The 26,514-nt window shown below is 40.8% G+C and overlaps 1 protein-coding gene and 1 long non-coding RNA gene across 6 annotated transcripts in view; one reads left to right on the forward strand and one right to left on the reverse strand.

Moving 5' to 3' along the window:
- The window catches only part of PRKCQ (protein kinase C theta), a 173,834-nt gene that overhangs the window by 28,573 nt on the left and 118,747 nt on the right, over window positions 1–26,514 (forward strand). For 3 of the 4 annotated variants that reach the window (XM_025445106.3, XM_035713453.2, XM_025445108.1), the window contains one exon: window positions 22,396–22,525. In XM_025445106.3, the coding sequence (XP_025300891.1) occupies window positions 22,408–22,525 (118 nt within the window). In that variant the 5' untranslated portion in view covers window positions 22,396–22,407. Of the gene's footprint in view, window positions 1–17,841; window positions 17,859–22,395; window positions 22,526–26,514 lie in introns of those variants that run through there. The other variant, XM_049101181.1, reaches the window with a different exon arrangement.
- The window catches only part of LOC112658854 (uncharacterized), a 63,192-nt gene that overhangs the window by 17,693 nt on the left and 18,985 nt on the right, over window positions 1–26,514 (reverse strand). For both annotated transcript variants that reach the window (XR_003135994.3, XR_007405862.1), the window contains one exon: window positions 25,195–25,246. This is a non-coding gene — a long non-coding RNA (uncharacterized LOC112658854). The remainder of the gene's footprint in view (window positions 1–25,194; window positions 25,247–26,514) is intronic.

Below are 26,514 nucleotides of genomic sequence, written 5' to 3' on the forward strand. Positions count from 1 at the left end.
AATAAATAGTTCAATTGTTTTAATTCTAGTTTATCAACTTGGGGGCAGGCAAAGTAATTTAAATAGCTAAAAATGGGTTGTCAGCAGCAGCCACCTTTAAAACTAGAAACTGGGGGGTCCTGGTATAGGGGAATGGGCCTCACATGCTAACTCATAGCTCTTTTCTTGCTTACCTGTAAATCCTTGTGTGAAATGTTTAACCCCTATGCCCAGTTTCTTCATCTGCAAAGTAGATGTTTTCCACTTTGCAGAGCAGCTTTGAACCTTTTTTTTATGTGAGTATAGGGCACATAGTAGGTGCTCAATCAATGGTAGCCAATCATATTATTTTAACTCACATTTCCATCATAAATATCTGTAACTCATGTACTTCAGCATATCCACTTAAGACTCAAAATAGTCTTAGCACTTCGCAAAGTCACCAAAACATGTTCTCCAGAGTCAACGTCCAGTCTATCTCTTCCTTGGGAAATTTGACACACATTCCAAATCAATCAGGGATGAGGGGTCAACTGAATTAACGAGGTTTTCTGTTTATTATAGTAAGTGATACTGTGAGTTTTACTTACCTGAGGGAAGAATGGTAACCTACCTTGAAGCTGTATGCAAACCATCTGAAAAATGTGTGACCCTCTTAGCAATAGGGGTCTAGAAATGACTTCTCCTTTTCCCATAATGAGGAGGGTTGACCTGCTGGTTCCCAGTCCTGACAACTGCCTACACACAGCATAAGCTAAATAAGATGACTTTTCCTCTCAGCCAGGAAGGATGCACTTGAAGAGTGAATGCCAGGAGGGGCACAGGTGGAAACCGTGTGCCCAGTGCCCAGATTTCCCCACTTGGGTACTCATCCCAGCACTGGTGTGGCCCTCCCTGAATAACACCCCCGCCGGGCACAGGACAGCCTTGTCAGAAAATGTGCTCTCCTAGGGTGAGTCTGTGTCATCCTCAATGACAGTGTCTTAAGCGTCTGGAGGTGTATGTTTGCTTTTCTTATGTAACCACAAAATAGCGGTTGGTTTCTCTCTAATAGATAAGGGTGAGAGAAGTTGCTGCTGGCTTAAAAATGATGTATGAAGTCTAATTCTGAGAATGAACTTAGTTTAGTCAAACAGACCTAGCTCTTACTTCTTCCTCTCTCCTTTTTCCCCAACTCAACCCATCCCCACCTGGGTTTCCCCTTCCTTTGGAGATACAAAGAAACCCAAGCAGGCTCAGCAGAAAATGTCAGGAAGCATGTGCTGTGCTGACAGTATTTTCAGACACCCGGGCTCCACCTGTGTGACTTTTTCTTCTTTTCTTTTTAAAAGTAAACACAGCAGGGTGTGCATGCACCAATTACTGAGCACACAGAACTACAGGACTGGCTTCAAAGGATGGCGGAGGGAGCTGCTGCCTCCCTGCCAGGCAGATAAAGAGCTGTGCTCTCCCTGAAGAAGAGTCCACTTCCTACCCCTGGACTTTTCTCAGAGCCCTGCATAAGGAACTCTCACATAGGGAAAGGACAGCTTGGCAGTGGGGATTCCCTCTGGCTCTGGGACCTTCTGAACCCAAGTAAAGAAAGAAATCTTTTTATAAGTTTGTTTGGCAGAAACAATGAAAAGCATGTGAACTTGACCTTGAAATACTTTGCACCTTATGGATGGTGTATTTTCCCACCGTGTTCCTAGGAATACCTAAGGAAACTATGATGTAGTGACTGTGCTTTTTAGATAAGGAATTTGAAGTGCAGAGCAAACGGGTGACCTGGGACAGCAAATTCAACATTGAGCTGATCCTGTGACTTCCTAGTATGTGCCCTGTGTGCCACAATCTAACATTGCAAAATGGGAGGCAAATCCCACCTGACAGTCCTGCTGCTGAATTATGCTCAGATGCTGCTCCTGTCTTAGAATTCTTAGGTCTAGAATCATACATGCTCGTTATTCACATATCCCTGGTTTGTTGCTTCCACTAAAACTAAGTGTTGCAAAGAGGAAATGCCTATGATCCATGCTCAATGAGTATTTATTGTGTGCATGTTATTGAACAGATCATTTATATGTTATTCCTATAACATCTGAGCACAAGGATCTTTCTCCAGGATAACAGCTTTGTGTCTGTAAATACTTTAGAAGAGCAGAATTGTGAGCACCTAGCAGGCCCATAAGCCTTCCCATACCATAGGGGGTTGGGGCGTAGAGGGGAGAGATTAATCTCTATTCCCATGTCTTACAGGCCAAGAAGCTGAGGCCCACAGAGATAAAGTGATTTTTCCCAGATTTGCCACTTCCTCTCTGCGCTTTGTATTGGCCTCATATTCTCGGTGCAAACACAAGAACCGGCCACAGTTACAATCTCGGTCCCTTTGCGTAGCCCAGGCACCTGCCTATAGCAGAGAATCAAGGAGCATGGTGATTGTCACAAAACGTGTTTGCTTTCCTAGATCTTGAACTTAATATTGCAGAACTGCCCTTGGGCTGATCATTTTAATAAGTTCATATGGAAATCAGATACTATCCAGTGAGTAGGGGGAAAATCATTTGAAATTTGAATATGAACACTTTTTGGAGAAAAGAATAAAGAATAGATATTACTTTGTATGGCAAAGAGGAGGCTTGGGGGTGACTTTAATATGTAGCATCAATATAAGCAAGATAATTGAAAAGAGAGTACTAACTAGCAATTTTCTGGTCTTCACTTAAAAGGGAGAAATAGGCTTTTAATATAGCAGAAAGTTTTCTGTTTAGTTGTTTGAAAAAAAGGATAAAAATGATAATCAGCAGAAGTCAGCCAGATTTACTAGATTTCATGCCAAACTCCCCTAATTTCCATTTTTGTAGGGTTACCAGACTAGTGAAATACTAGGCCAGCGAGGGAGCATTTTGATTTTCCCCGAGGGAGCATTTTGATTTCAGTGAGACACTTACCCGGAATGTCTTATGTCTTATAATCCTCTTGCTGAGTATATGGAAATGGCCCCGCTGGTGCCAAGGAGCGACAATCTCAGGATTAGTGGAGGAAGTGGTATCTGGGGGGGTAGATTTCAATACAGAAAGGCATCTCCAACCAAATTAAAACTATATATATATATATATATATATATATATATATATATTTTTTTTTTTTTTTTTTTTAAGGAAAGACCTTTCATAGCTAAATGCACATCTGAGGATTCACAGTATTCTCTGGAAAGAACTTTTTTTTTTTGGTTTGGGTTTGGGTTTTTTGTTTGTTTGTTTGTTGTTTTTTTTTTTTTTTTTTTGGAAAGAACTTTTATGCAGAGACTGTCCACAAGGTATCTGGGCAAAATCCTCCAAGTTCTAACATGTCACTGTCATTTACTGACGAGTCGTGGAATTATGGTAAAACAAAGTATTAGGATCCACAGAGAGGAAACCAGAGGCTCTAACTATCAAATCCTCTAATATTTCTTCTCTTGATGTGAAGAACCATAACTCGATGCTTAGCCGTGTCACTTTCGATTATTTAAATTAAAAGCACTTCCTTTGCAGGTTGTTTGGAAACAGTTCAGTTAAAAGCTGACAGGCAGCCTAGACTCGGAAGTAGGATGCTCGGTCTTACTCCAATTCAGACTTTCCTCCAAGCAGCAGTGAGAGGCCTGCTCCGTCACACCTGTGTCACCCTGGTGACAGCAACATGGCATCAGCGCTAAGCCAGGAAATTCTCAGTTTTAGTGCTGCTGGGATCTCTGAAAGCAGAAGGAACCAGTGGGGAGAGTCTTGGTTTTAAAGAGCCAATCCTCATGCCCTTCAAAGCTAGTCGTGCCAGCTGTTAGATCTGAAACCAAGAATTTAACATTTCCCAATGAAACGGACTTTGTAAGATGCTTCTCGTCTCCCTCTGCTACGAGGCCATTCCTGTTGGAATGCCATCTTCCTCCAGTCAGAATCCAGCCCGGCTTTCCTAGCTAACTACAGGCCCAGCAAGGACATAGCTGCAATTGGTGAAGGTCAGTTGGGCCAGACTTGCATACCGATGTCCTGCTGCCCCAAAGTCAGCCATCCCTGGACCCCAGGTCCACTGGTCCCAAACGTTGGATGCCAGAGCAGAGCACAGCAGACATTCTCCCTGGACAAGCCACAGAGTCTAATCAGCTCAGCAAGATGAGGGGCATTTCAGCCAGGAGCTGAAGGCAGATTGTGGGGGACACTGGCAGAAGCCATGGTCCCATTCTTACTGCTCCTTCTGGGGAGAGAGGGTGCCGGGAGCAAATCTCCCTCCTTCCTCTCTGCCTTCCTATTTGCATGAAGGCCAGATGTTCTGTTTCTGTCACTTTTTATGCCATTCCATCACCAGGGAGGAAGCACAGAACTGCAGAGGCCCCAGAGGAGGAAGCGTGGGTTGGGTGGCACCATAGTTGTGGAACCAGAAAAAAAACCAGTATTGCTCCTGCTTCCCTGACCAGCTTTGCAAAGACAGGAAGTGTGGTTTCATTCCTGGGATCAATTCAGGTGAAGGTGTCCCTTGAGGACCTTAGAGAAGCATTAGATGAATAATACCTTTTAATCACCGTGCGTCCGCAGTGAAGACCAGCTGTAGAGAACTCAGTGGGAACCCCAAGGTTTTCTTGGCAAAGATGTCAACATAACTCACTCGGTCAGATGTAATTAAAAATAATTACTTACAGAACAGAACTGAGCTTACAGGAGATCAAAGAACTGTGTGTCTTTTAGAATAGACCCCATAAAGGGGAGAGAACGTTTATAGCAGAGGGCCCTCGGGTTAACACCTGTGGTTCTTGAGTTCCAGTCACCACCCCACCATGATTAGCTGTACGACCTTGGACAAATGTCCTCACCTCTTTGAGCCTCTTTCCCTATCTATAAAATGTGGATAAGAAGAGCAACTTGAATATGTCATAAGACCCCAGCATTCAAATGGAGGAAACGTATATGAAATCATTTTGAGTAAATGTCCATTTCTGCTATCCTTCATTCTTATTCATTTCCTTGAGAGGTAAACTGAGGCAAAGATTCATGAAATCCTTAATGCTTTCAATTCTTTCTAGAACAAGATGAAATGGTAGTTTTAAAAATAAATAAAAGTAAGAGAGAAAGAGAATCCCCCACTTCCCTAGAACCATTCACAAATGCCCCTAGTGAAGAGCCAAGAGTACTCAGCCTCTCTTCCATGTCTGCCAATCCATGCTCCTGCCTCCAGGACCTGTCTCTGTCCCCAAAGCCTGACCAGCCTATTGTAGAGGCAGCCTGACCAGTGCTCACTCCACTCTCAACCGTTGGGATGGGAGATGTTGAGAATTAGAGGCAAGAGTATTTTCAAGATATTGTAGGTTTGGTTTTCTTTCAAGGAACAAAAGGTTGTGCCCCCGAGCTCAGCCTTTTGCTACTTGCAGCCCAAGAGCATGACAGAGGTACTTAGTACACAATGTGTTTCCTTCTGCTTTCTCACTCAGAGATCTTCCCCAGGCAAATTTGAATTTCAAATTTTTAAACCTCAGATAAATATCTGTGCCCAGAAGATGGTTTGGGTTTGTTTTGCACTGTCGGTTGTAGGGACGGGAATATGACATCGATGCCAGATGCCCCATTGTCACATCCTCTTTTTTTGTTGAGCAGGACAGAGAGACTTGGCTGCTCACTCTGAAGGCAGAGAAGAGGAAGGAGCAGAGAGGGGGAGGAGGAGTTTGTAGAGTATAAGAATAAAATTCTGTTTTGTCATCAGGATAATTCTCTATTGTTCAGAAAATGCTTTCAGTATATTCTTGTTTCCTACTTAAGTCTTGTGAAGTGTGGTATTTGTTAGTCTATCTGTTTGGGTGCTGTGACAGAGCTCCGAAGTAACAGTGGCCTAAGCTTGATAGCTGACTTCTCTCCCACCTGAGAATCTGGGCTCAGGTGGCCAAGCGCATTGCCAACACAATTGCCAAGGTGATTCAATGCCACCACCTCCATATTCTTGCCAGTGGCAGGAGGCAGGTGGGCCCAAACTTGGAAGTTGTGCACCTGTTTTGGCCACATCCAGCTCCAGGGGAATTGAAGGGAATGGATCTAAGGGCAGCTCTTGGTCTCTGTGCTGACTCTAAGGTTTGTGCCATAGGCTGCCCCGACCTTCAAATGCCCTCTTTTGGAGACTACCATTGGCCATGTTCTTTCTCTTGCCCTCATCCTCCTTTTCCCCTAGTTCACCTTCCCTGTCATCCCCCTTCCCCTGCCCTGTTTCCATGCCCACCTCCAGCCAGTCTCTGTTGCCATCCATCCTCTTTTCCTGCTGCACCTCTACTCTCCATGCTCAGCATCACCTGCCCGGCTGTCTCCCCCACATCTGCCTTCCTCCCCAGAGTCCTTCCCTGGGCCCTGACTCTCACTGCCCTTGGCTGTGGAACCCCTCAGATGTCCCCTCAGGTGTTCTGGAGCTAGGGAGGGATCTGATATCACTGCTCAGTAAAAATGAAGAACATCTGACCTGACTGCCCAGCGGCCTTACAGTGTGTTCCTAAAACTCCCAATGGGAGCTTGGAATACATTTCCTGGTAAATCTATTGTAAATCCACTGTAGGTGGTTTCACAGTATCATTGAGTGCTTTAGAAAATGTGTACATTTGGATTCAGTATCATGGATAACACTTCTCTGGGAAAATTATATTCTCTGATCTAAACAAGCTAGTTATTAAAGGACTTGTGGACCACTGTTCTTTCCTAAATTAGGAAGCCCTATTTATAAGAATTGGGATAGTCTGGAAATCAAGGGCTGTGGCTTCATTGTCTTAGTGCTGCCCCATGACACCTCCTGCCTACGATACTCCCAAACAAGTGATATCAGGTGAAAGAATGACTTGTTAAATCGCTAAATCTTATCAGGACTTGGGATCTGAATGCACACCACATGAGACCCCGGGCCAGGCCCACAGATGCCTTGCCATGGAAAGGGACTAAGTGTGGAATCAGAGAATGAAGGCCTCATCACCTACAAGTTCTGCAGCCTTGAAGAAAGCCCTAACTTTTGTGGGGACCCATTTCTCCCTTCTCTGTAATGGGAACCATCCATCCTACTTTACATAATTGTTAGGAGTGAAAGATGAGTCAATAGATGAAAAGCATTTTCCCCTTTTTGTTATCTAAGATCATTCTTAAAAATCAAAATTATAAAAAAAAAAATTGGAATTGCAATCTCCTCAGAAGTAACTATTTAAAATCACCTAAAATCTGGTCTACCCAGTGATGGCATTTTGTTCAGGTTTTTTTCCCCACCAAGATTTATGCATGTAAATTTATAGCTTTTTAAGTGAGTTCCTACTATATATATGTATATTATATATTATATACATATATTATGTATATATTGTGTATATGCATATTATATACATGCATATTATATATGCATATTATATATATAACTATGTATTAATGTAGTTATGTAGTATGTGCTAACCATAGTATGTGTATATATATAATGTATTTATATTATATATGTACTATATATAATGTATATTACATATATAATGTATATTACATATATATATGGTCAGTACATCCCTTTTTTAGCTTAACTATATCCTGTAAATATCTTTATTTTACTGAATAACAATCTACTGGTTGTAAAATATTCCATTGTAGTTATTTGCCTTAATATATTCCAACAATGTCATATTTTTGGTCATTAAGGCTGTTTCCAGTTATGCCGTAATTAAGCAATGCCACAATGGGCATTCTTATAGGTATACTTTCATATGCTTGCCTTATTTTAAAGTCATTTAATACTTGTTTTCTTTCATAAAAATTGTACATGTCCCTTCTACAAACCATTATGGCCACATCTGTTTCTGAATTTAGACTTTATAAAGGTAATAAAGTTATGCACTGTATATTACAAAATATTCCCAATAAACTTGCATGTTGGGGGGAGGACATTAACAGTTATGTTCAGTATAAAAATTGGTCATAAATAGCCCATATCAGGTTTTGCTATGAAATCAGCTTGCACTACAGAATTTTTTTTTCTATTTTCTGAGCATCTTGGATTTTGGAATTGCAGAGAGGGGATTATGAAGCTGGCTAATTTACATTTCTTCTTTTCTAGTGAAACTGACCTTTTTCATATTTTATTGACCCTTCATAATATTTATTTTGTAAAATTCTGCTCTCAAACTTTGCCAATTTTTTGATTAGGCAAATAATATTTCATTATTAGGCTTGTCCTTTTATTATTAGCTTTTCACATTATTAGCTTTTCACACATTTGTCAGATATTTGCCATATACTTCACAGTCCTGTCTCCCAATTTGCTGTTTTTCTTATACTTTGTTAATGTTTGCCACACATACATTCTTTAGGTAACATAGTATAGACATGTATTCCTTTATGGAGCTGGTTTGTGGTATCATATTTGAGAAGTCCTCCCTAATTCCAAAGGATATAATTATTAATCTACATATCTAGTACTTCTAGTAGTGTAGAGGTTTTAATCTCTGCATTAATACCGTCAACCTGTCTGAATTTTATTTTGATGTTAGCTTTAACATCAAGCAAATGGCCACAACCCCATTTATGAAACAATCCTTCTTTCCCCCTGGACTTCAAATGCAATCTTTATTATAACCAAAACTTTCGTAAATATTTGGATCTGTTTTGGGACATTCTATTTTCTTCTGACAATCTACCCAACTCTTCTGCTGCCAGCATGTCACAATTTATATTATTACACCTTTATTTTGATATCTATTAGGGTTAGGGAGGAAGGAAGGATGAATAGGCTGATCACAGGGTTTTTAGGAGAGTGAAACTATTCTGTGTGATTCTATAATGATGGATAACTTGCCATTATTTGTTTGTCCAAACGCAATGAATGCACAACACCAAGAATTAACCCTAAGGTAAACTCTGGAGTTGGGGTGATGATGGTGTGTCAGTGTAGGTTCATGGATCATAACTAGTGTTTCATCTGGTGGGGGATGTTGATAGTGGGGGAGGCTGTCAGGAGTGTGTGGGAAATCTCTGTACCTTATGCTGAATTTTGCTGTAAATCTAAAACTGCTCTGAGAAATGAATTCTATTAAAAAACAACAACAATCCAAAACTAGACATTGCTTCTGAAATCAAAGAGCTTACATCCAAGTGGGGGGGGGTATAAAAAGATAAATAGAAAATTAGAGTAGATTGCAATTTAGCAAGTATTGTGATACAAATGGGTACTACAGAACAATGCTTCTCAAACTGTGATGAAGAACCAATTTTTTAAAAAAACAAAAGCAATTTCCAATACCTATTAACACTAGCAGTCTCTTTTATTACCTTCATTTTTGAAGAGCTATTTGTAAACTGTCAAGTACTCTATGCATATTGCTTGTTATTTGCCACTAATCTGTAATCCATTCCTTGTTAAAATGAAGATACTTATTCACTCCACCTACCTTCTACTCTGGAGAACAATGAAATTGCAGTTATGAAATGCTGCGGTGTCCTTTTAAGAGACTGTTGTCTTATAAGAATAGGCTGAAGTACATTTCAAACAATGGCTCTGATCACCAAATAATCTTAAGAGCTCACTAAAAATTCACCACATAAAGTCAAAGCTTGGCATTTGCAAGAGATATATCCCATAATCAAATGCTTCTTTTTCTTTTTACCATTTTTTTTTCCTTCAAAGAAGCAAAGTTTCTAATCTCTTCACATTTTGTATGTGTATGATGAATACAGAAACCCCCCTTTGGGATGTGCATAATGAGCAGTGAGCTAGGTTCATTAAGTGAGTGAGTGCCTGGCTACTGTATCTGAAGCTGCTGCTGCTGGCCAAAATTCGCAAGGTCATCCATGTCACAAATAAATCTGAGTGGGCCAAGGGTCTCACATCTGGTGGGTTGCACATTCTTTCTGTGTGAGCAGAACTAATAATACTCTAGGCATATAGTACTTTAGTATATAAATCCAACCATTTGTCCAGATCATATTCCTCACTGAATGATACCCACAACAGTGGAATACAGGCACAGTGGAGAGAGAAATGAAGAAGAAACTAGGGGGGCCTGGGTCCTAGTTACACTTCTTCCCCTCATTAGACAGGTAACTTTGATCTCTTGCCTTAATTTCTCTGAGCCTTAATCCATCAAGAGGACAGACCACTTGATGACTCAGAGCTCTTTCAGCTTTCAAAAAGAAAGAAAATAGATCAACTAATTTATTCACTGATTTATTCATTCGTAGTTCATTTATCCATTCACTTTTTCAAATGATACTTATTGTGAGTGTTATATGCCAGTTACTGTGCTACTCATGGTCCCCAAATGGGAAGGCAGTATGAAAAAGACACCCTGCCCCATGCCTGTGCACTCCCTTCTTCCTGTGGGGCTAGAATTCACTAACCATGGGGAAGTGATGAGAGATAGTAAGGGATGGATAAGGGAAATCCTCTGGGCTTCACCACATTTAATGCATTTAGTTAGAACAAGGGCTCCTCAACCTCAACGCTGTTGATGTGTTTGTGTGGGGGCCGTCCTGTGTGTTGTAGGTTGTTTAGAAGTATCTCTGGCCCCAATGCACCTGGTGAGAGTCACACCCTCACCCTGACATTTGTGACAACCAAAGAAGTCTCCAGACATTGTGAAATGTCCCCTGGAGTCAGACCACCCTGGTTGAGAACCAGTTATATAGAACCACCTAAGTGCCCAGTACTGTGCTAGATGCTGCAAGTCAGAATGAAAAGGACATGGGCCTGGCCTTGTGGTGTTTATGCTAATGTGCTCTTTCTAGAACTTCAGAGTGTTCCTAGTAAGTGGAAGCCTCAGAGTACTGAGCCCTACCTACAAAGCTTCTATTACAAGTGGGGCTGGGTGGGGCTAGAGCATTTGCATTTCTAGAGTCCCCACATTGATAGTGATGCTCAATGAGAACCCCTGAGCTAGTGAGTTCCCATCTTGCTGGCTAGGTGGGTGTCCACTGCAGTTATGGGTGACAATACGGAAGTTCTCTTTTCATGCATTAAAACTGTTCCCTGAGAATCAGAGTGATATGTGGTTTTTAAAATGAAGCAATGGACCCCAGATGGGCTACTAAACCTATAATGAATTTGACATGTCCCAGGGAGAAAAACAAGTAGAGGATCTCATAACCTAGAACAATGACAAATGTTGCTCAATTTTATAAATTAATTTTGACTTCATTCTGAGTGACCAGATTAATAAGTCAGTTAAGGAGCTAGTGTAGGAACCTAAATAGTATCTAATTTCACAGTTTCCATGGATTCTCACCTCTAATTCCAAATAAGCTTTTAAAACCTACTCATTTCTAAGTTAGGGACATTTCTCTCTGCAGCAAGGTTGGGGTGATTCCCCTAGACTCACATGCACAGATCCATTCAAGATCATATGACCCTACTCTGCCTCTTTTGTTTCCTTCTGGTCTCTATCCTTGGTCCATCCCATCCCCTTCTCTGCAGCACTCTTCATGCGATGAGTAGTAACCCAGAGCAGCATTGCTTGTCACAGCTTACACAGGGAGGATTCCCTGTACCTTATTCTGTACAAAGCTCTTAGCTCATCTGTGGACTGAACATTGCTATTTCCGTTTGCTGTGGTGATACTACTAAATACTGTATTTTCTTTGAAAAGTGTCACACACACACACACACCCTCAGGAGGAAGTGGGGTGTGGTATCAGAGCAGCACTGGGAAGGCAGAGGTGTTTTGCTACTGATGTACTCAAGAGTGAAAGCCTCTGTTGCCATTTCTTGTTTTTTTCTGTCTCTAATGCAAAATCCACGTTGACTGGCCATTTCACTTTACTAACATGATAAAAGGGCAAGGGAGTAGAGTTCAGGCTCTCAAAACCTCCTTCTTGTGTCCAGCGTGGTGCTTTGTATATAGCAGGTAGGTTAAGCAGATGCTTACTGGGCAATGGCAAAAGGTTGATGTGCATGTTGCTTCTTTCCTTAACCAGTAGTTTAGGTATATAACATAGTTCATTGAGCAAGTTATCATCATTAGTAACTCATTTTCATCGAGGAGATTTCTTTTTTTTTTAGATTTTATTAATTCATCAGAGACAGAGAGAGAGAGAGGCAGAGACACAGGCAGAGGGAGAAGAGGCTCCATGCAGGAAGCCTGATGTGAGACTTGATTCTGGGACTCCAGGATCACGGCCTGGGCCAAAGGCAGGCACTAAACTCCTAGCCACCCAGGGAACCCCCCCGCCTTTTTAAGATTTTATTCATTGGGGAGATTTCTAAGGATACTCTAGGAAAGTCTGAAGTGATTCCACCAAACACTATTGTAAGCATTTCCCATAAATTAATTAATTTAATCCCCATGACAACTCTATGAAATAGATCAATTATTTTCCTTATGTTACGGATATGGAAACATAGACACAAAGAAATGGGGTCATTTGTCTCATACTATGCAATTGTAAAAGCTGGCTTTTATTCCATGCCAGTGTCATTTGCACATCTGTGAGTTCATCCATGTGTCTCCCTCTTCTTTGTCTACTGCCCTGCAAAGGCTGGAGGAAAGTGGACTGTGTGTCCAGGGACTTCAGCTTCACCTTCTCAGTCAAGGTGCTCATTGACCAGAGTGCCCTGGGCCCTGGCTCTGATTGAGGCAGTTGCTTTTCTTCACTGAATATCTAACTGCCAGAAAGAACTCTTACTCTTGTGCAGTAGGAAGATTTCAAAGCATCCTGTGTCTCATGAGAGTCCTGGGTTGACAAGAAGGTGGAATCACAGAGAAAATTGTCTCTTTCCCCCTCAATCTGATTGAGATATAAATGACAACTTAAAATTAGACATACTTAAGGTATATAACTTGGTGATTTGATGTACCTATATATTGTGAAATATGAGCACTATCAAGCTAATTAACATATCCACTTCATAGTTACTTTGTGAGTGTGTGTGTGTGTGTGTGTGTGTGTGTGTGGTGAAGATCATCTTTTGACACAGGGACAGAGCCTTAAATTAAATTTGCTTCCTACCTGAGGCAGCATCTTTGGACTCAGTAAGAGATTACCCTAACCGAGGTTAGAAAATGGTGCCAAGGAGACCAAGTCCCTCCCAACTTTATGTAAAGCAGCTTTGTTCTAGACCCTGGCCACGTAAATCCCCACTCATCCCAACCTGCCATCTCTAATATCATGAATGACAGAAGCAGGGAGGTGAGATAGCATACACTGGTGACGTCCTGGAGATGTTACCCAGTTCAGCAGCATTGACTTCACTTCCACACAAGAGCTTTTGTTATTCCAGGAAACTTAAACTCCAATTATATTAGCCACTTTTTCATAGCGATGGGGTAGAAAGATCATTAAACCACAGGTACTGACAAAGAGGAACATTATTTTAGTACCTAAGGTAATTAAGCAAGTACGCAGCATGGAGGCTGCTGAGAAAGCCCATGCGGATGCTCGTAATAGTCCTTTCTAATTAGGGGCTGGTAAAGCAGATGGAAACCACTCTGTGGGGAAATCTCCATGCTTTCACTTCCTTCCTGACCTAACCTTAAAAGGCATTTTCTAACAAGAAATAATGAACTAGTTTGGGTGGAGATGTTTAGCAACATCCAAGGCTGGAATCCAGGCTCCGCTCTGTGCTAGCTTTCTAAGTAGCTCTCAGCAAGCTACTTACCCACTCAAGCCTCAGGCTTCTTATCTGTAGACTGGAGCTAATTACACCCACCTCGTGGACTTAGAAGACTGAATAATATAAACTATGTAGAGCTCTTTACATACATGTGAATTGTAGAGGACCCAATAAATAACCTCTCGAGGCTACGCTTATAACAAATGGAGAGATATTGGAAGTCAGAGATGGAAAAAAGTCAGCTTGAGGCTGGATTGATGGATATGGCTAAAGTGTTCAAGCAAATAGGCTGGTTTTGTTCACAGTGTCTTAGGCAATGCTGGACAATGGCCGGCCTCCCAGGACTGAGGTGAGTGGGCCCCACCCTGCTTATGGCAGAGAAGAGTGGAGAAACATGCTCCCTGAAAGTCAGCAAATTCTACCCAAAAGAAAGGAGAGGCTAGGCTGGGCAGGTACAATTTATTCTCCTAAAACTTACCCATCAGATAAATCACTCCTCTTTCTGTGGGGAGCAGGGAAGGATTTCTAAATGAGGCAGTACATGAAGGAGGTCCCCAAAAAAATGAGAAGGATTGAGAGACAGCAGTTGTGCTGGAGAGGGTGGAGAGGACAGAGCATTCCAAACAGAGGGACTGGTGTACACAGCCACCAAGATGGATGGTCAAGAGGTCCCCAGCAAATAGAGAAGTCAAGATACGCTAAGAGGCATGCTATGTGGGGAGGACAAGTTGGAGCCAACATAGGAGGCTCTGAAATAACAGATTAAGAAGTCATGATTTAATTCAGCAAGTACCAGGATAGTGTTCTTGAATACTGGTGTAACTTGATCAGAGCTATGCTTTAGTGGACTGTCTGTTCATATCACACATTAAAATTAGTGTCAGAATAGGAACAATGTCATTCCAGGTGTTTTGTTTTCTATATTTCAATATTTATTTTGCTTCTATATTATTTTTGGTTATATTAGTTATATCTGCTGGGATGGCATAACAAAATGCCACAGAGTGGGAGGCTCTCCTAGTTCTGGAGGCCGAATATCTAAGATTAAGGTTGGTTTCTGGTAAGATCTGTCTTCCTGCATGTTGTGGCACCTTCCCACTGTGTCCTCACATCATGAACAGAGAGAAATCACTGGTGTCTCTTCCTCTTCTTATAAGGAGACTATCCTATTGGATTAAGGTCCCACCCTAAGGACCTCATTGAACCTTAGTTACCTCCTAAAGATCCTATCTCCAAATATAGTCACACAGGGGCTTAGAGTCTTAGTGTGTGAATTTGTGGGGGACACAGTTCTGACCCTAACAGTTGGTAGAGGGATGTCTTGTTAATGTTTTCAGGTAGGAGGACAGTACTAGCTCTGTCAACAAATCCCCTTTCTCATTCTTTCTAACAGCTGGTTCAATGTTAGGCTTAGATTCTTCGGTCATTGTAGCACATACTGTAGGAGGGATTTTTTTTTTAATTTTTTTAAACATTTTTATTCATTTATGACAGTCACAGAGAGAGAGAGAGGCAGGGACATAGGCAGAGGGAGAAGCAGGCTCCATGCACCGAGAGCCCGACGTGGGATTCGATCCTGGGTCTCCAGGATCGCGCCCTGGGCCAAAGGCAGGCGCCAAACCGCTGCGCCACCCAGGGATCCCTGTAGGAGGGATTTTTAAAAAAATATTATCTTCAGGTCATGCTTATTATGTTAATTCATCTTTAAGACCATATTTTTGGACAAAAGGCTAATATTTAATCTGATGCTTTTTATTATACTACTTTGTAGAACAGTAAAACACTTTTCATTCTATCGTTCACTATTTGCCATCTTTCTTCTCTGCCCACTGCAAGGCAAGTTATGCTTAATTTATAGGTTATTTTCTACAACAGTCACTTTTACCCAAGAAACATTTCTATCTGTAAAGAAATGCAAATGCTACAGATGTCACTTAATTTGCCTGCATTTGCCTGATGTTTGACTTCTCAAACTTTAGCAGAGCTGACCCAGTTGGATACCACTGAATGCTTTTTGTCTCATTCCCAGGTTGACTGCTGATTCATTTGTGTTCTCTCTTCTACACGTTCGAGGTGTTGATATTTCTGTAAGACCCTCCCTCTGTCACTGAGAAACCTCCTGCTAAATTATCACAATACAAATGCTGTCCACACTTTTGTTTTTAAATAAAGAAGTATGCTCATTCTTACTTCACTTGCTGCGGAGAAAGAGAAGTCTTGGTATTTTTTTTTTAGCTGATGAGAGTTTATAGAACTTGTGTTGCTTTCTATTTCTATGGAACTTCTCTTCTTCAGCTTTTGTTATGTGGTGGCAATCCTGAACATTACTGTGAAAGCATTTGGCAGATTTGAATTGTGGTAGGTGAGTCAGTCTGGGTAAGTGGGTGAGTCAGCACCAAGGGAGTCAAGATCAGAATTCTCAGTACAGCACTTAATGGTGTATGACCTTAAACATGCTGCTGAGCAATTAAACTTGGCCATCTACCCGCATCATAGCTACTTGCTAAAGACAAATGAGATCACACTTAAAGGTGAAAACATTGAGTCATAAGAGTAAAGATTCTCTGCAAATTTAAAGTATGTATTATGATGATATTTTGCAGCTGAGGTAGCAAAAGCAAAGATTGGATGGGCATACTGACAGTCCATCATGATAAGTGCCAGCATCGAGATGACTCTATCAGAGAGTAATAAGTGCTCTAGGAGAGATACATGTGGGGTTTTATGGGAGCTCAGTGGCAGAGCACAGAGGGAGGCCACATAATTCACTCCAGATATGCTCCTAAAAGACTATTTCTACTCTCTTCCTGCCCTTTTTTGGTACAAACTAATAAAGTCAGTAAAGTCCATTGGAAAATAAATCAGGGTTGCAGTAATAATAATAACCAACATTTTTGAGTTTACTGTGTGCCAACCCCGTTCTAAGCACCTCCATGTATTTGCCCATTCCATCCGCATAGCCCTTCAAGACAAGTAATGGCATTATTACCACTTTCCAAATGAAAAAATAAGTTTGGGAGGCTAAATAATTCCTGCATTTGAGTTCATAATGGCCTCCATTCTTTGTCTATAACAACGCCTGGAGCATTTCCCCTGTAGTGACTTCCTTTACTACTGCCTGCTGCCTAATTGGACCACAGTATACCGTTGCAGGTAAAAGAAATGCATGAAGTCTTATTAAGAGATCATTTCAGAAGCATTGCTTTTGAAAATTAAGTTCCTTAGCTAAAATGCATTGAGCATCTACTACGTATCAGAGGGATTAGCCCTGGAGATGCATGGATGATGAAGGTTTGGTCCCTGCTCTCAGAGCTCACAGCCTTATTTAGAAAGACCAATATGGGGATCCCTGGGTGGCGCAGTGGTTTAGCGCCTGCCTTTGGCCCAGGGCGCGATCCTGGAGACCCGGGATCGAATCCCACGTCGGGCTCCCGGTGTATGGAGCCTGCTTCTCCCTCTGTCTGTGTCTCTGCCTCTCTCTCTCTCTGTGACTATCATAAATAAATAAATAAATAAATAAATAAAAAAGAAAAAAAAAAAATAGAAAGACCAATATGAAGAACTACATCTAATAAAGTATTAAGGGGAAGTCTGGCTGTGTAAGTGCCAGCACCGGATCTCCTCCACATGCCCATGAAGCTGAGTAAAGTGTCCCAAGGGATGTGTTAATAAAAAAAAAAAAAAAACTCGCTATCACAACTCGGGTCTAGTAAGTAAGGCACCCACATGTACTCACTCTGGAGGGATTTTGCTAGATACATTGCAGAAGAAATCAGAGGAAGTTCTATAGTCCCTCTGAGTCACATCCCTCTTCTGAGTATCTGTGGTACCTCAAGAATTAATCAGGAGAAATCCTGGTGGGGCTCTGCTGTGCCCTCAGGTTTGGATGCCAAGAGCAAAAGACAAAGAGAATGTGAGTGGCAGGATCTCCCCCAATCAGAAATGGGAAATGACAAGCCATGGCAAATAAATATGGCAGGTGCTGTCTCAAAGCCATGCCCAGAAAGCTGTGGGGGACCTGGAGGGCTGAGGGAGGATGCTGAAGGAAGGATGTTGGAGGTGGAGGGAAGAAAGACTTTATAGAGGAGGTAGGGACTGAGCAGGAACTTGAAAGATGAGGAAGTGGGAGTGGGGTGCAGATAGAGGATGGAGTGAGATAGGAGGGCGTTCCAGAGAGAGGGAACAGTATTACTAAAAGCCCAGAGCTGTGAAACAGCTTGTCACTTTGGAGAAACTGCAGTAGTTCTGCACGGTCCTACATCAGATCCTTTGGGCTGCAGCATGGAGATCTGACTGGGAGTGAGAGGTGCCAGGACTGGGTAGAGTGACAGGTAAGCTGCGGCGATGCGGAGTCAAGTTAGGCGAGTGGAGCAGAGAGGGAAGTGGGGAGGAAGGAAGCAAATTGTCTCTGGCACAGGAGGGGAAAGGTGACATCTGCGTGCTGAGCTGAGAGCCATGGTACCAGCTTCTGAGCTGGTGACCTAGAAGGGGCAGATTCGAAAGGCAGGACAGTGAGTTCTGCTTGGACCCGACAGGGTGAGGCTCCTCGGGAGCTGATCAGGAGAGAATTGAATGTGTAATTGTGTTGCTCAGAGGGGAGGTCTATAGAGGGACCTGACCACTGCACTATCCAGAACGGCCTGGCCAGTCAGTCCTATACACACCTTATTTGTTGTAAAGGGTGAGGCCACCATGAATGGCAAGCAAAGAGGAGATTTATGAAATTTGCATTCCACAGACAGAGGGGGGGAGGTATCCCTGATAGATGCTATTACAGTGCATGTATTATTGTAGACAGCAATTCCCCTTTCTATTTTAGTACCCAGGGAAATCCCCCTTCTCCCTTACCATCAAGCTCTGAGCACTGAAGGCCAGCCCACCCAAATATTGCATGTTAATACCACCCTTATAGGCCCTCAACATATGTATACATGTATACGTCCACATAGCTGTGTGTGTTCAACAGGATTATGGACGTTTACGCTCACAACAACATCGTATCACAGTGTATGATTCGTGTTGTCCTTGCCGGTGTTAGGTGAGAGCATTTCAAAAATATTTGCTAACTGCGCCAGTAAAAAATATTATTGTGTTTTATATTTTAAATAATTTACCTCTTTTTTTATTATTATAGTTTAAATCAAGAGCTGGGTATTAATGGATCCCCAAGGAAAATGCATTATCAAATTCTAATGTTATTTTTCTCTCAGCTATTTTGCTCCAAAATGCAGAAATTTTCACAAGAGCTTAAATAGCAGAGTAAAAGCTATTTATATTTTTGAGGCTCTGACATTTTCCCTTCAGTAAATTGAAGCTTCTCTTGATAACTTTAGATTTTAATTTCATATTTTATTATATGAATTCCCAGTTTCCTACTTTGTATTCTTTCATCTTTACCTTATATGCATTTTATCTATATAACCTCTGAATTTATAGTCCATGCCTTGAAATGCCAATAGCATATCTTAAAATTTTGGTCTTTAAATGATCATATGGTAAAAATGATGGTTTTACTGATGGTTACTGATAATTCTATGAATTTACATCTAGATTTCTGGGATCACTACCACAATCAGGCTATAGTGCAGTTTCATCTTCCCCCCTAAACTTATTTATGCTGTATCCTTATTACACCCTGTCCACTGCCCAAACTACTGCTAACCACGTTTTTGTCATACAGTTTTGTCTTTTCAAGGATGTCATATAAATGCAACTAGGTATCTTGTTTTATTAATTTTTTAAAGATATATTTACTTATGAGAGAGAGAGAAAGCACAAGGTGGGGAGAGGTAGAGAGAGCGGGAGAGAGTCTCAAGCAGACTCCGCACTGAATGCAGAGCCTGATATGGGGCTCAGCCCCATGACCCTGAGATCACAACCTGAGCTAAAAGCAAGAGTTAAGTGCTTAAGCAACTGAACCACCCAGGTGCTCCATATCCTATTTTAATTTGCATTTCCTAAATTGCTCCACAAGGTTGAACATTTTCCCACATACCTAGTTATTTTTAAAAAATATTTAGTATAACTTGTGTCATTGCCACTTAATTACTTGGGTCATAGGCAGCTTTTGTTTTTGATTGCTTTTACAACTTTGTGTATGCTTATTATGTAAGAATGATACTTAGCTATTGTCCATTGTACTTACCATAGATTTTTTCCCTGTTAAGGCTTTGCCTTTATGTTTTATTACTTTCTTTAAATGTATAAGACTTACAAATAGTAATACCACTTGATCTAGTAATACTGAATACTCTAGTGATCCATTCTGATGCAATATTCCTAAATTTAAAAAAATTTGAAAAAAGGTGCTAATCATAGCACCTTTTCCATATTTGTATTATGGAAAATCTGGAAACAGTCCAAATATGTAACTATAAGACTTTAATAAAGCAGATCATGGAGCTGCCCCTCATTAGAATATCATGTAAGAATTAAAAAGATGCTTACAAAGATGACATACTAATGGACAATTTTTATGATAAAATGTTAAATTAAAAAGCCAATTATAATCTCATAAACACTGTATGAGCATAGCATCTAGGACAAACCCACAAAACCTGTAAATTTTAAAATACTAGAAAAAAAATACTAGAGAAAATGCCTTGAAACAGTAATAGAGATTTGCTTCTGCTGGTGGAAGGAACTATGAAGAGATTTTTTTAACCAATGTTCTGTATTTTCTTTATTTTTCATAGTGATCACATTGCAGTCTATACAGGAGGGGGAAAATGTTCTGAGTAACTCAGGAATCAAATGCTTCCTTTTGACCTAAAAATGCACCCCTGAGCAAACAACATGTTAGGTTCAGCTCACAGATGACAATTCTGTCTTCTAGATGTCAAAATGTCAGATCACGTCACCGTGACTAGACCTTTAAAAAGAGAGGCAGTGGCTTGGCTATCCAACAGATGCATGCATTGGGTAATCTGCCAAAATGTTGATGTGTGAGGGGCTGGGGCAAGCGAATCTGGACGGCTAGTGGGGTAGGAAGTCAGCTAATATCTAAGCAAGGCATGCAGGAGGAGGGGGGCTTCCACTATGACTCTCTCCCATACCGTACCAGAACCCTGGTCACTCTAGAGGTTTCCGTCTACTCCCCAGACAGACTTTCCCAGGTGCACGTTGAGCTGCTGCTGCTAATTCTGAACCCTGCCTGGAAATAGCAGAATGACACATCCGTCACAAAAGGTCACAGTGCTTGTAACTCACGCTTTATGAGTCAATGATCCTTCCAGGCTCAAATCTGAATTAATTACTTACCTTTCCTTGCATTGAGGAAATCTTCAGAGCATCCACACATGGTAAACACTCTCATAAATGAGGATAGTTCTTGGTGATCTTTCCAGATTAGTGCAGAAATATAGGCTTGTCCAGGAGACCTACGTGACCCTGGAAAGGCGGTTCTCTAGGAAATTTTCTCCAGAGAGCTCTCAGTCATTAGCCTGAGAATCCTAAAACTAGGAGGATAATGGGGGCCCCTACAGACACATCTAGAAGTCATGTAACAACTGTTTCAACTGTGTGACTTATACAGAATGTGTTTCAGAGACTAAGAACACCCGGAAAATATGATTGTATAACCATCTCCTTTAATTAAACCTGCTAAACTGTGGGAAATTGAGACTTCCTTAGAATCTGTGAAGTTAATAGCAGTTGTTAAGAGCCCCTAATCTGTCTCGATGGGTTCAAAAAATACCCAAAGACCATGAGCATTTCAGAGAATTAGCGGTCTTTAATGGCTCTGCTGGATTTGAGATTACCGGCCCCAGATTTCTAGTTATGCATTGGTGCTCACGTATGGGCTCTTATTATTCTGAGGAGTTGTCCTTTCTTTAACAAATGTAGAAAGGACAGCTCATACTTTGTTCTTCTTATCTTTGGCTTACTTAAGAGAGTGAGGAAAATTAGGGAGGAGAAAACAGTTCAAAACGAATCAGAAGAAGCAAAGAAGTAACTTTTTTCACTGGATACCAGATGATAGTTTCAGATTAATGGAACTTCATGGTAAAGTAGGTTTAAAAAACAAATAAGTGGGGATGGGGGGGTGGTTAGTTGAGGTAAGTGGCCAAACAGCGACAAGGAAGGAATTGTAGATGAAGAATCAGACTGGAATCCTGGAATTTGTTAGCCAATCTGATGATGGTTTTCACCTATATATCTAAGTATGTATAATGACTGGTAATTTGGCTTCTGTGAAGTACTTTACTTATTCTTAGATGATGGAGCATTATTTTATGGTGAGCAATGATTTTTTATGTAGTTTATAATGTTCAAAGGCTTATTATAGGTATAGGTATACATATGTGCCTATGTACATATATATACACACACACACACACATATGTGACTGTGAAGAAAGTAGACCTTTCTGAAATGTCTGAAGTAAACAGTTCAGCTGCTAAATGCTCAGAGCCAACTGCGTCACTCACATAAATAGCCCATGTAAGAATCTTGTGGTGTCATATTTAACTGTTGTGACTAAAATAGACTTACCCTTTCTAAACTCATTTTCTTGTTATTGTGTATTATTTCTTGGGTACCTACTCGAATAATAGATGTTGGAAATTTTTTGCCCCTCTCTCTCTAACTATTAAATGTAATTCCATTAAATTAAGAGTAGAATTATAGTTCTAACTGATGAGGTTGAATAATAGAGACGTCCAGAAAGGCTCTTTCCTTGGCAAGTTAGTCTGTGGTTTGGGGTGAGCCCAGTAATGTCCTTTGCAGAAGGGGAAATAAAAGCATTTGTTCAAATGGATAGTTGAACCATTTGAGCCTCTGGGCTGCTGGTGATAAAGCTCTGGTTAAGTGAGAATGGGATACCAAAAATAATTTATTTTATAGCATTTGTCTTTGGTCACTTTGCAGGGAGCAACCACCATGTCACCATTTCTTCGAATTGGTTTGTCCAACTTTGACTGTGGATCCTGCCAGTCATGTCAAGGAGAGGCTGTTAACCCTTACTGCGCTGTGCTTGTCAAAGAATACGTTGAATCGGGTAAGCTTGAGTGGGTATTCGAGGTGGTGGGGGAAGAGGAAGGTCCTGCTGTGAACTATGAGGCAAGTCCTTCCAGGAACTTCAGAGTCGTCTGGTTCAACCTAATTTTACAAATAGGACTGATGCCCAGCCAAGCCAAGTACTTCCTCAAGGGCATATGAGACAGTGACAGACTCTGAAGGAAACCCAAGTCTCCTACCTCACGTTCCATTTTCCTGAGCTATTTTTCAATATAAGCAAAAGGAACAAAGGGAAGGAGAAATGGGTTGAGGACATGATGTGAGGAGTTAATGGGACTGATAAAATCTACTGGTAAGCTCAAGTAGAACATGGGCTCCATATTGTTAACCTGAGGTGTTTCCAGTGCTTATCGATAAAGTCTTCATAATCTTACAATTAACCCTAAAGACAGCTTATTTCTTCTTTAGGCTAAAATTAGATGAATGTTAAAACAATATGTAATTAGCCATTAGAATCCAAATTTCAGAAAACTTACTTATGTATTTATCAAGACCCTGGATGAGTGAAAGAATAGTCATGTTTTGTCAACTGTAGCTATTTAAAGGCAGTTCATGGTGACAGGGAAAGTGTGACAGATCCCCAAATTCCTTTTCTGGGTTTAGATCATTCAGTTAAAATAATCCTATTCTGCTTGGAGTCTCTCTATGAAGTTTACATCTCAACTTTTTCCCAGTTTCACTACTTTTCTATATTTCCCTACATACCTCTCTTGTTTTAGTAGACATGTTGGAGAGACATGTGATTAACACTGATACAGGTTTGTAGTAACTATAGGAGCCGTTCCAGTTGATTTACACAGAAAGTATTTATGGAGTGCCTAGTGTACAATGGGAGAGGAAAAGTGCACTTTCTTTAGAGTTTCTATTCTAGCAGAGGAAGAGAGGCATGAAACAAACTGGAATATATGGAAATAATGGTAAGTGCTGGGCCGAAAACCAAAGCAGGGCAAAGAGGAGAGAAGGCTTGAGGACAGAGAGGTGTGTGTTATTTCATATAGGGTCATCCTCCAAAGGCCTCTTACGGAGTGGCATTTACAGATGCAGGAAGAACCTGAGTTAGCAGTTGAGAACCTCCAAAGAGGCATTTCCAGCTCCGAATCTGGGGTTTACAAATCCTACCACACTGGCTTTTACTTCCCTTAGAAGACCTGTGCTTTGTGATTGACTCCATTCTTCCAGCCACTGTGAGTGCATCAAAGCTGAGGAGAATGTCTGAATCATCCTGATTTCCTTTCTGCCTGGATTTCTCTCCTGTTCAGTTAAAAGTGAGAATGGCACTTGCTCCCAATCTAAAACGTTTCAAATGTCACAGAAACCTTTGAAGTGTAAAATGTCTGAGTTTTTCAAAGCTGCTTTCGACTTAATGGATCTCCTGGATCCCATTCTCTGTAAACACAGGCCTCACTGACATTTGCCTCCTGAGAGCCTCTTTTTTTTAAAAAAGATTTTATTTATTTATTCATGAGAGAACAGAGAGAGAGAGGCAGAGACACAGGCAAAGGGAGAAGCAGGCTCCATGCAGGCAACCTGACATGGGACTCGATCCTGGGTCTCCAGGATCACACCCTGGGCTGAAGGCAGGCACTTTAACTGCTGAGTCACTCAGGCGTCCCAGCCTTTTATTATTATTATTTTTTTAATTTCTTCTTCTTTTGGTCTTGCCTTTGAACTTGGTCTGATCAGCTATGTGGATCAAGAGACCTTGTCAGAAAGAAGACTTTGTTTTTCCAAAAGGTTAGCCTGCAGAGTTTGGAGATTTGGGTTTTTGATTTTGTTTTGGTTTTGTTCTGAAAAGAAATCACTCTGCACATTACAATTCAAGTACTACTTCTACAGAATTTATGGTTTTTTCGATTTTTTTAAATTGAGTTATAGTTGACATACAATGTTATATTCATTTCATATGTGACATGACAAATCTATACATTATGCTTTGCTCACCACAAGTATACCTATCATCTGTTACATTGCATCACTATTACAGTACCATCGACTACTTATTCATTCCAGAAGTGGAAGCCTGGACCTCCCACTGCCCTTCACCCATTTTGCCCATCCCCCCACCCCACCCTTCTAGAAACCATCAGTTTGTTCTCTATATAGGTCTAATTCTGTTTTTTGTGTATTTATTCATTTGGTTTTCTTAGATTCCACATATGAGTAAAAACTCATGGAGTATTTGTCTTTCTTAAACTGACATTTCACTTAGCATAAAACCTTCTAGACCATCTATGTTGTTACAAATGACATGATCTCATCCCTTTTATGGCTGTGTAATATTTTGGGGTGTGTGTGTGTATAGATAGATACAGATGTATATATATATATATATAAAACAAAGGTTGTTTCCACATCTTGGCTATTGTAAATAATGCTGCAATAAATGTAGAAGCGCATGTATCTTTTCAAATTAGTGTTCTTGTTCTCATTGGCTAAATACCCAGCAGTGGAAGAACTAGATCATATGATACTTCTATTTTTAAATTTTGGGAAGCCTCCATACTATTTTCCACAGTGGCCGTACCAACTTTTAAAAATGTATGAGTCTTGGAAGTCTTAGACTGCATTTTCCATAATAAATCAACAGAACACGGACAAACAGGGCAGAGTGCTGTCAGTCTGGCAGCTTTGGGAAATGATAAAACTCACTGCAAGTAGAGAGGATCATGAGTTCCAGTCTTCTTTTAAGGTGGTTACAAATCTAGTGAATGAGAGGGTGAGAAGAGGCTTACTGCAGGCATGTCAGTCTCTTGCAGAGTAGTGGAGAAAGGTTACAGTTATAAGAAACTCCTGTTTACTTCCTGTCTGTGGAAGTAAAATGTTACTACGGTTGTTAGAATTGCTGTTGGCATTTTTTAAAAGTCCAGTTTCCAGCTAAAAATTTTTTTAAGCAAGCCATAAAAACTTTCTCCTCCCTCTTCCACCCTTAACATTGTTAGAGTTTATCCCTTTAATAACCAGGTTTATCTAAAATTCGAAGTTTCTGTTTATCCAAGTGCTTATATACCTCCCAAATGACAATTTAGCAAATCGTAGGTGCGTGTTCTGCTTTGGCATTGTGCATCAGGGAGAAGGGGCCATCAGGAGTTGGAACTGCTTTGTTTCCATGCTTAAATGGATTTTTCCCTTTTGCTTTACCAACATCCCTGAATTGCTAAATCTGCCACTTAGTGTGCTTATTATCACAAGAAACCAACACTCAAATACAGCTGCAGTTTGCTGCTCCTGAAATGATTAAAGAATAAATATTACAGAAAATCCAGTGGGGATGAAAGCTCTGCCAACACCACTTAATTCCATTAGCAAATTCTTTTCCAATCACTTGGTGGTTCGGAAGAGGTTTTCCTTACACTTTATCACCCTGACCAGACTTCTGGATCCCCTGCCTGCCTGCCTTTCCTCACTTGTAGGTCTTTAGCCTGCTTCTCTGATCCCATGGATTAAGATCACTCTTTTTAGTTGTTACTTGTTAGTTTTTGTGTAGGGTGCATGGTGCATGTAAAAATATATCCTCACTTGAGATTTAGAGAAAGAAATAATGGCTTATTATGTTTTAAAGGATTTTACCTCACAGTGCATTTATTTATGTCAAATGGAAAATAAATTTAATGTCTTTTTAAAGGAGCATTCACTATAAGCCTTAAATTATGCTACAGAGTCTTTCCGATGAACACACAGTAGTAGTCTATCAAGTTTTTTTTAACCAGATGACAGTGAAATTAGTTATGTGTCCACCCTTTGTAGATCATCAAAGGAAGATCCCCAAAGGCAAAAAAGTGTATGATATGTAAAGAATGGGACTTAGTCACTCTGCCCTCCCAAATATAGCAGCTAGGCCCTGATGTCTTTCTATTTGCTCCAAGTGAAGCAACTAACTGTTGAATAGGAAAAGAACATTGCCCGTCCAAGACATTATCATATTTTTGTTACTTAAACTAAGAGATTGACTTCTAAGTTTCAATATATCAC

Source organism: Canis lupus, chromosome 2 (assembly GCF_003254725.2).
Source record: "Canis lupus dingo isolate Sandy chromosome 2, ASM325472v2, whole genome shotgun sequence".
Classification (NCBI taxonomy): domain Eukaryota; kingdom Metazoa; phylum Chordata; class Mammalia; order Carnivora; family Canidae; genus Canis; species Canis lupus.